General features: G+C 45.2%; 1 protein-coding gene across 1 annotated transcript in view; it reads right to left on the reverse strand.

The window, feature by feature from the left end:
- Positions 1 to 10,196, reverse strand: part of MAP3K9 (mitogen-activated protein kinase kinase kinase 9) — a 69,809-nt gene extending 59,613 nt beyond the window's left edge. Inside the window, exons 1-2 of the mRNA XM_050953647.1 lie at positions 9,848 to 10,196; positions 3,034 to 3,447 (exon numbers count right to left, since the gene is read on the reverse strand). Coding sequence (XP_050809604.1) covers positions 3,034 to 3,447; positions 9,848 to 10,196 — 763 coding nt within the window. The remainder of the gene's footprint in view (positions 1 to 3,033; positions 3,448 to 9,847) is intronic.
- Positions 10,197 to 10,847: the final 651 nt, after the last annotated feature.

Below are 10,847 nucleotides of genomic sequence, written 5' to 3' on the forward strand. Positions count from 1 at the left end.
CCCTCTTCCAATGTTCCTATCCTTTTTTTCTGATAGCATCTTTAACTCACAGTCTTCGATGGAGTACTGCTGGACAGGCCTAAGTGGCACAGCACGTTGTGCAATAAATTCTCAGCCTTTCCCCTCTCTCAACAAGAGAGGCCTCTGGACTTCAAAAAGAATTTTCTTATTCACTTTGCCTTAACTTCATCCAGGCACTCACTCATTTCCCCCCCTTCCCCCAATACTTAATGTACTGTTTCCTCCCAAATCGAGTTGAGTGGGATTTTTGAAAAGTTACAGCATCTCTATATAACTGCAATCCACTCCATCTCCAGTGGAGCAAGCGCCACTAATTTACTTTGCCAACATTTACTGTTACTCTTCACAACACAGATGGTACAGATAAGCTATAACATTTTGCTTCTCTATCCCAACCAGAACTCTGTGCTTGGCTGCAGGGCCGGCTTTAGGAAGTGCGGGGCCCAATTCAAATACTTTCGGCGGGGCCCTGGCAGGGATGACTTAAAAAGAAAAAAGTGTAAAAAAAAGCCTTCCATTTCTTCCATGTACTATTTACTTTCCATAACTATATAAATAATAAAATTGTATAATATGTACATTGCATCATATATGCTGTTGATTGGTTATTAATGACTGCCGTTTCACATGTGTGGGTCCCCGCCACTCCCTGGGGGTGTGCACATGTGTGGGTCCCTGCTACTTCCTGCCTCCCTCATTGAAGCAGGTGTGCAGGTTACTGGCCTGGGAACTGCAGGGCAGCAGTGGACATGGGGCTGGTTCGAGACAGGGCAGGGGCTGACTGGAGGTAGGGTCTGGCTGCAGGCAGCACAAGGGGTGCGGGGCTGGCTGGAGACAGGGGAGTGTGGGGCAGGCTGGCTTCAGGCAGGGCCACAGGGGGGTGCAGCAGGGGTTGGCAGGGCTGGAGACAGGAGTATGGGACTGGCTGGCTTCAGGCAGGGGAGTGCAGCAGGGGTTGGCTGGAGACAGTGCAGGGCAGGCAGTGCAGGGCTGGTGCAGGCAGGGGTGTGTAGCAGGAGTTGGCTGGAGACAGGGTAGGGCGTTTGGTAGGGGCTGGCTGTGGGCAGGGAGTGCAGAGCTGGCTGCAGGCAGCGGGGGGTGGGGCTGGTGCGGGCAGGGCAGGGGGTGCAGCAGAGGCAGCTGGAGCCCTGCTATCTCAGGGCTCTGGGGGCTATTTAAAGGGCCCAGGGCTCCCCTGCTTCTACTCCACCCCGGACCTTTTAAATAGCTGTGGGAGCCCTGGGGAACACATGGGGGTGGTGGGGCTCCGGTGGCAATTTAAAGGACCGGGGTGGCAGAGGCAGCTGGAGCCCTGGCCCTTTAAATAGCCCCCAGAACCCCCTGCTACCCAGGGCTCTGGGAGCTATTTAAAGGGCCCGGAGCCCCAGCCGGGGCCGTGGGGCTTGTCGCGCTCCGGCTGAGAGAGCGGGGCTGTGGGGCAGCCGCGCTCCCCCGGCGCTTTGGTCAGGGGAGCGGGGCCATGGAAGACCCTGGAGCAGACTGCAGCCAGGGTAAGTAAAAAAATTTAAAAGGTGCCTAAAGCACGGGGCCCTCTTAGGCGCGGGGCCCGATTCCCAGAAATCGGGGGAATCGGCCTAAAGCCGGCCCTGCTTAGCTGAAGAACTTAATATGTCGTGCAGCTTGCAATGCTCTAAATGTTTAGACACAAGGAATTCAAAACGAAATATGCAGACAAAAGGAGTTTTAAAAATAAGTTTTATGGCACCTTTCACTGAATAATTCAAAATGTTCTATAAGTGTTAATGAATGAAGTCTCACAGCCTCCTTATGAAATAGACAAATAAGTGTTTTCTTACAGAGGGAGAAAATAGGCACAAAAATTGAAGAACAGGTCAGTGTCAGAGCTAGGACCTACTCTGGTCAACTCGTCACTTCAAAGCATTTATTAACATGCCTTTAACAAATCCACAACAAAGAAAGGAACTGAAAATTTTTAGGGTTCTGGTAAAATTTTCCTATGAAGATATTGAAAAATTGGGATTATTTACTTTAGAAAAGAGATGAATAAAAGAACAATGACAGCAGTATGTAAGAATTAATGTCATAGAGAAAGTTGGTTGAGAGCTTCTGTGTTCCTTGTCTTGAAACACAAGACCAGAGGGACATTCAATTAATTAAAAATGTAACAAAAGACTAAACACTTTTTCCATACAACTCATAATTCAACTACGAAACTCTCAGCCATAGAATTTCCCTGAGGCCAAAAACTTAAGATTCAAAAAGGGATTGGACATTTACAGAGATGAGGCTATCTAACTTTAACAGTTAGTACTAACAAGTTTGAAAGCAACATTATGCTTCAGATATTAATCTAAATCTCTAATTACAAGGGATTGGGGGGAGACCTAATGATGAGAGTAGATCATTCCACATCTGCCAAATGTGAGATTTCTTGTACTTTTTTCATCTTCAGCATCTGGTGCTGGCCACTGTCAGAAACAGCATACTCAACCACATCTGGACCACTGGCCTGATCCAGTTCCTAATATTAAGTATTACTTACATTTACCTCAGGTTTAACTAGTCTCATTATTCTACCAAAGGATAATGCAAATTTGCATTTTAAGGTCAGTGGTACTTTTCTATATACTGATGTATGCTGAAGTGACTCAATTCAACTTCTTTTGAAATCTCAGGAGTATTAGCTGTTTGTAAGCAAGTATGTATATTAGCTCACTATACAGATATGCTTCCTGTTGGGGGAAATATTGTCCTTTACCGCACGCAACCAACTTGATTACCTCTGCAAAGTACACACGAATGACACTCTGAAATTAAACACCTGCTCAAAGTCTTTGTTTATAAGATGCTTACCATCATGTTGCTGAGAACTTGGCTTCCTTGCAACACTCAGTTTTCTTAACCCCAATGGATTGTACTAGAAGATACAGTGGTTCACCACAGAGGATTTAAATTAGCAATATGCCTCCTTCCTTACACTTCCTTTCAAAACCCAATCCCAACCCTGGCTACACAAGGCATAGTACTTACTGTTGCTAGACTTGAGGTCACGGTGGATAATAGAAACAATCGCTTCGTCATGCAGGTAATTCATTCCCCTGGCAATCTGGACAACCCAGTTCACTAGTATGTCTGGGGGGATCCTTTTACCTGACAGCACCCTATTTAGCGACCCACCACGGGCAAACTCCATGATCAGGCAGAGGGTAGGTTCCTTCAGACATACTCCCCTGAGGGCAATGATGTTGGGATGCTTTAACATAGCAAAGAGCTTGGCCTCTTGGCGGACGTTCTCAATGGTCTGGCTGATGTCCTCATCAGGGTCATAACGAGCTGCCTTGACAGCAACTTCGTCTCCTTCCCAAACAGCTCGATAGACTTTTCCAAAGCCTCCTATGCCAATGATTTCCTCCAGAGCCAGCTCTGAGAAGTCAATCTCCAGTACTAGAGAGAGAGAAAAATAAATGTTAAACTGTTCTTAAGAATTATCCAATCACTAGTTCATACGCGGAAAAGTCTGTGATGCCCAATGCAATCCTTACAAAATAAATCAACCTCTAATAGAATCCGTAAGTGAACTACTTACTAGACTCACCTTTAAACAGTAGGCATGAAAAAGATAGCTCTGCGCCTCCCTACTGTGATCTGAGGGATCTTCCAGGGGTCAGCACATTTTTATAAATACGTTGTAAAACCTATCATGAAAATTACTCCTGGGGGAATTCTGCGTTGCTGTGCGTACACAGAATTCATGTCCCCCTGCAGATTTCTTTGCTTCCCCACAAAAAAATTACCTTCTGAGGGGAAAGCAAAGGGAAGCCACATGAGCAGTTATGCGACACTCCCCAGCAGTATGTTTTGGGTGCCCAGGGAAGCCAGCAGAGAGGTAGGACTGCGGAAGACCCAACTGGTGGCTCCTACCCTGTGCCAGGCTCAGCTGCTAGCCCCGGATAGGCTGAGGAAGACAGGACTTCCTCTTCCTCTGCACGGCATCTGGTCTGGGTCAGACCCACCCCCCGATTTCTTCCCAGGCTGCAGGAAGCTATGCAAACTGCACCCACCACTTCCTCAGATGCAGGGGGAAGGATCACTGTATGGGGAGCTGTTCCCCCATCAATCTAACCCCCATGCATCCAGAGCCCCTGTCACGTTATTGATTTGAACTGGGACCATATAGAACACCCGGTGCACCTGGCATGGAGGGGCAGGGCCCTGGGGTGTTTCTGGGGCAGATCCAGTACTTGCACTGTGTCAGGGTTGGGTGCAGCCTCATCGCTGAGTCCATGTCCTGGGGCGGGATTTGCAAAGTGATCTCCCACCTCTGTGAAGCCAGGGGCCTGTGCTCCTCAATGCCATGCTGGAGCCTCCACATTTATTTGACAAATAAAATTTGCAGAATTTTAAGACGTGTGCAGAATTTTTATTTTTTTGGCACAGAATGCCCTCAGGAGTAGAAAATGTTCTCCATCTGCACGAGTTCATTGAACTTTATCTTCAGGCAGTGCGTTTAGTTTGTGATACACCTTTATTAAAACATCCACAGTTTGACACAAATAAATGCTGTTAAACTATTTTTTTTTTATCTCTTGACCCCATCACATGATGTGTCAGGATTACACTCTATTCACATAGTAGCCACTGCTATAGACCTAGTCAAAATCAAACTAAAATTGCATTTTTTTGCATTTGCTCCTTCTGTGTCTATGCTTAATCGACCGCTACAAACATGTTTTCACTCCTGTTAAAATCCAGTTTGCCCCTGTTTGGCTGTATAGACTGCAGGGCTGTCTCACTAACAGGTCAACAGAATTGTTAGCAGAGTTCTGATGTCACAGACATTATCTGACAGAGGGCAAAGCGGGATTTTCAGACTGCACACTGAATTTGCAGAACTGATAAGAAGAAGAGTCATCTTTGGACCAACACATAATGTGACTTTGATATTGAAATATTTAATATGGAAAACCAAGGGTTCATCATTTTAAAGATTTATTTAAAACACTACCCATAACTGAACCTTAAGTTGTATATACTGGCTCATATCGGTCATCGCACAAAATTAAATTTGTTTGTAATTTTGGTTGACTTGTTTCTGACCAAGATCAAGGAAACATGGATTAGACACAAGCAAGATAGAAAGATGCTATAATTAGGCTTGGAAGGATTAGATTTTTAATCAGCAAATGTCAGTAAACATCAATTTCACCAAAGACCCACAAGAAAATAATTCCATCAGTAATACTCAAACTTTACAGATGGGCAAATCAAGAAAAATGCTGCTTGAGAACTTAGAGACTGATTTAAGGGTATTTGCTTTGTATATTTTCATGTGCTGTTGATAATTTGTGTTTAACAATCATAAAACTTCAAATTTTTGAATCTCAACATTTTATTAAATAATTGTCTGACCCACTCCCAAATTTCCCACAACTGAAAATTTAAACTGAAAAAAATGCTTTAAAACATCAATATGCTTTAAAATTGTTAATAAAAATCAAAGTCTGCCAAGCTTAGTTATAAAGCTTCCTCACACAATAGTACCAGCACAACAGAAACCTCACCTTCAACACCTCAACTATTTCACCCAGCATTACACTGCCTTCCTTCAGCATCAGAAGTTTTCACCCGATACAGCTTTCTTGACTCCTGTGACTCTTCCAATACAAGAGACCAAAAACACCCAAAAAACCATGCCTAAAACAGAGGAGCCCAGGTTACACTTGTCTAAGATCTATTTTGTCTTCATGTAATCACCCTGTTGAACAGAGCTGGAAAGCAGCCTATTCATGGACACAGTTTCTTTCACTCCTACAGTAATGGCACTTTGGTGTTCTAATACTGGTCATCTACATGACTGCAGAAGTCACAATACCAGTTTCTGACCAAAAATATTAGTGATATTTTAAATCAAGCCTTTCTATGACAAGAGCAATAACTGACATGAGCCAATTATTTTGGCACTGAAAGCATCTAAGAGACATTATTACAGTTGTGTTAAGGCCCTCCAGTGCAAGTACCAGCCCTGTTACCGCTTGTTAGAAGATTCAAAACAGGAAACAGTGCCTCAAAACAGGAAACAGTGCCTCTCTTCTACTTTTTGAATCTTTCAACTGAATTCCAAAAGTTGCGCTATTTCCTTATACTCTGCCTTTAGAGAGAAAATGGGTGGTTAAAATGTACTTTATGTGCAAATACATAACTACAAAACAAGTTTTATGGACCCAACAATCTACCCTCTGAAAATGCTTTAGAGAGGCTCTTGATCATAGGATTTTTCCATAAGTACTTTAGCTAATAAGCTAAAAAGGTAGAGGAAAGGAGTGCAGAAAAGTGATGAATTAGTGCTGGCCTGATGTTAATTGGTTAAAGAACCTTGAGAGATATAGCAAAATCTTTACATCCAGATTTGATCTCAACATCCACACTCTAGTGAAAAGGTATGGTTCTAACCCTAGGGGTGCTGAATGGACAGTTCCTCTAGCAATGCATCTTGTTTAGTTAATGGCTCGAAAGCTAGGGAAGGAATAGAATGGCTCTGGATGTAGTAATAAAATTCTTCCAGATGCTCTGCTCCATTACAAAAGCTTACTCTAATAACTGACATACAAAAGAAACACAGAAAATGTAGAAGGCAGTGCTGGGGATGGAAGGAAGAAAGGGGTTATTAAAAAAAGAAAGCCAAAGTATGACAGATTCTCCACAAGGAACTGCCATGCTTGTACCTAGTAATTCAATCCTGATTTGCAAGTTATACTCTCATGCTGGAAACACAATGTGATTTTATGCCCAGTGATTATTTGAGGTTTTGTGCCTCCACACATAAGTTTGCATCTCATAGCAAAACTTCATTTGTAGTTAGAAAAATAAAGTATCTGTGAACTTAAAAGTTTGTTTTCAGTTTCACTTGCAGTTTGTATGTTGCTATCCCACTCTACCTGAAAGCAACCTCACAATCTTACTTCACCCATGGACAGTCTACTCAAGAACATCTAAGAGAATTTACCTTTGGAGAAATCAACAAAATCTAAGACAATAATAGAATCACAGAACAGGAAGGGACCTCAAGAGGTCATCTAGTTCTGTCCCCTGCACTCAAGGCAGGACTAAGTATTATGACTGATTAGATTCTCATTCTTCATAAAGATAGTTACAAAAATCCACTGGGTAAGATGTATGAGTTTGTCTAATGAAGTGCAAGGGTGTAGAAGTGCACAAAAAACTACTTGTGTTACAAATCCTCATTTTTCTTCATTTTGCTGGAAGTACTAACCCACTTTCTAAATTCAAATGCAATGTGTAAAAAGTAGTGTTCTCCTGAACTGTAAAAATTAAGGGAAAGATTATAATATTTAAACAATACTTAAATCCATTACTAAGATTTAACAGAGAAATCAAATAAACTGAAGTAGATGAAAGGTATACAGATTCCTCAATCAAAGGACTGGTTGCAGAGCCCGTAGATCATTGGTTCACATCAAACTAAGTTGAAAGTGAGTATAATTACCATTTCATCAATGATTAGTTCAATTGCTAGTGGACAGGAGTCCATAATACATATTGGCATTCACAGTCTTTCAGCATCCCTGCTGGCAGCCTTAACAAAGAGGCCATGGATTAACAGAGCATGGAACCTGAACTATCCTTCCACCTCTTGAGGTAATCTGTCTAAGTGGGACTGAGGCACATTGGCTGAGTAGTGGAAGAGAATGTCCTGCTATTGTCCACACTATTCCAGCTATCTGCATGAACGAAGCTGCCAGGACTTTCAGTCCAGCACCTTTCACAAGCATTAAAGTAAAAATCCAATTCAACAGCAGCCACACACACAACAGATGGGTATACAGCTTATCAAATTCCATCACTTCTTAACAAGCCATTAGGGCACACAAAACTCCTAATGCACAAAGGCAATCCTATCAGCCGGAAATGCAAAGAGGCCCTATACAGCAGAAGCACCACAATTCTGCTGTTCAAGTGGAGCAGCAGGATTTGAGACTGCTGGAAGGGGTGTACTCTACAGCAACCCCCTGAGCACCAACACACAGAGAATGGAAAAGGGTTGGAGAATCCATTGCTATGTACATTTCCCCTGCACTCCCAATAAAATGTTAGGGCCACAGGATCTTGAGCAGTCTCAGGGAAGCAGAAATGGCTCTGTGATGGAGGGATTCCTTTCCACACTTACTGGTAATATTTGGGCTGTTCCCTGCATGGAAAGATTGGACCATACAGCTGCTGAGCAGAGAAGGGCAGAATCACTGATAAAACACTCAGCTTTAATGATCGGAATAGCGTCTGTTTCTTGGTGCTCCTAAACCAGGATTCTCCCATAGACAGCATGATTTACTATTTAATCCCAGTTACATACTTTTGAGCATACAGGGAGCCAGACTGAAAAACATTATCATTTCACAAATTTTCCTTGAAGGAGTTTACTGTCCTATATGAGCATTTTTGTACACTCTACCACTGCTTTAAACAAAATAAGCTAATTCAAAAAAGAAAAATCTTAATTTTGGCTTTGAATTTCCAGTATTAATTGAAAAAGATATTAATAGAGAAGACAGAAATATGTTCCAGATGCAGACATTCTAGAATGTTTTGCTTTCCACAACTATAGCTCACAGTTAATAAACTGAGAGACTGTGGAATGGCTTCAGGCTACAGAGCAACTAATGGCCCCAATCCTGCAATGAACTCCATTAACAGAGGTCTGTGCACTCCTTCAGAGACCCACAGAAGTCAATGAGGCTCTGAGTGGGCATAAGAGATCATTACAGGATTGGTCCTAAGTATCTTATGTCAATAGGACTCATGTGCACATATCTGAGGGCAGAGTTTGATCTTAAGGACAAAGGGCTGGAAAGCAGCCTTTTAACATACAACGTTAGGTTAGGAAAGTACAACTTCCTTTTTAAAAAAGTCAGTTTTAACAAAGGAATATATGGAATAACTAGCAGCAGTACACCAACATGTATAATTAAGAATTAACTGGTCTCTTTCCAAACAACCCTTCCCTAAGTGTACTGGGAGAAACACCAAACTAGATAAAAATTTCAAGATTAAAGCTCCCAGGATTGTTTATTATCATAAATGAACATACCAAACTCTTGAACACAGGTTAGTTCAGCAAAAGGTGATAGATATTCAGGTTAATGAAATAACAATGTGATGACCTACATCTAAAACATAGGAGGTGTAGTCCTCTTGAAATTAGAGAAGGATGTGGAAAAGGAAGAAATAGTGACATTTGGTGGAAAAGGATATGTAATGTACTAGTAAAGAGACTGAAATTTTTTACAGGGATCTCTGCACATCTCAGATGGGACATGATGGATTGCATACAGAACTTCATCCGCATCTAATCCTTTCACAAGTTACTGCTAAATTGGGATCCTAGAACCTTAGCTTCTAGCTTTCAAGCTCCCGGCTGCAAGTGACAGGATAAATAGGACGAAAAAGCTTTGTCTGTGACCTCCAACCCTGTACCAGATTGACAGCGTGCCTCGCTTGGCCTAGATAATTCCACACCAATGCCAAAACCCATGGGGTGGGTGAAGAGTCAGTGTAGATGCTTTAAGGACATGGCCATTATAAATCATACACTTGAGCTGCAGGAGGCTGGCACTGCCTGACCAAGAAGCCCAAGCCGGGGCTGAGGAGCTGCCCCCCAACCCACCCCCTAGCAGGCTCCTCAGCACAGAGAAGGCAACTCCCTGCTGTCACTTGCAGGCTAAAATTAAAAGACAAGAAATAGTGACAGGCTAGGCCGCCCCCGTACGACCAGGCGCACCCCTCAATAATCCCCACCCCACCCCCCGCCAATGGCCCGCTGCTCCCTTACGGTGTATGGCCGGGGGCGGCGCGTAGTGGGGCCGCAGCTCCTGGGCGCCCCCCTGGCGGCGGCTGTGCGCGCTGCTGCTCACGTAGTTGCTGGGGAAAATGCCAACGCGCTGGTCGATCCGCCCCGTCCACCAGCCCTCGTCCCCGGACACGAGCGAGTCCCGGGACAGCACCTGCACCACGTCCCCCGGCCGCAGGCTCAACTCGTCGTCGCCGCACGCCTCGTACTCGAACACTGCGGTCCAGAGCGGCCCGCCCGGAGGGGGCTCCTCTGCCGGGCTGCTGCTGCTGCCGCCGTCGGCCCCCGCCTCCGGCTGCGGGCTGGTGCTGCGCGCTGTGAAGGGCTCCATGGAGCGGCTGCTCCATAGGGGGAGGCGCCCGCAAAAGCCGGGCACCGCCGTCGCGGCCACTGCTCATGCAGCCGGACCCGGGGCGCCTCCAGGCAGCGCAGCAGGTACGGGCGGGGGGCAGCGGGGACTTCCTTAGCCCAGTCTGGGCACGGGCAAGTGCCGGGCACCCCACCTCCTGCTGCCGCGCATCCTCAGCCACCTGACTCTGCTCCCGCAGCTTCAGCTCGGGAGCGCGGTCCCCGCCCCCTCTGCCAGATGGTCATCTCTATTGGCTGATGAGGTTGTCCATCAGCACCTCCCCTACCTGATTGAAGATACTCAGCCACGCCCCTCCCTGGGAAATCCCCACCCACCCGGTCCTTCTGTCTCGCGCTCACCGGCTTTCTCCCAGTTGGCCCTACGCCCCGTCAGTGGTAGGTTTTCATTGGCTTGACGAGCCACGTCAGTTAAACCGCTACAGCACCGCCCCTTCTCCCACTTTGCGGCGGAGGACTCTATTCTCTGTGTTGCTCGTTTCATTGGCTCGCAGGGTGTGGGGGCGTGTACCATTGATGAAACGCCTCATTTGGATTGGGTAATTGTCCCCGCGGTGAACGTTTGTTTGTTTGCTATTGGTTGGGAGGAGGGTTCAAGTAAGACACTGCCGTCCAA

Source organism: Gopherus flavomarginatus, chromosome 5 (genome assembly GCF_025201925.1).
Source record: "Gopherus flavomarginatus isolate rGopFla2 chromosome 5, rGopFla2.mat.asm, whole genome shotgun sequence".
Taxonomy (NCBI): Eukaryota; Metazoa; Chordata; order Testudines; family Testudinidae; genus Gopherus; species Gopherus flavomarginatus.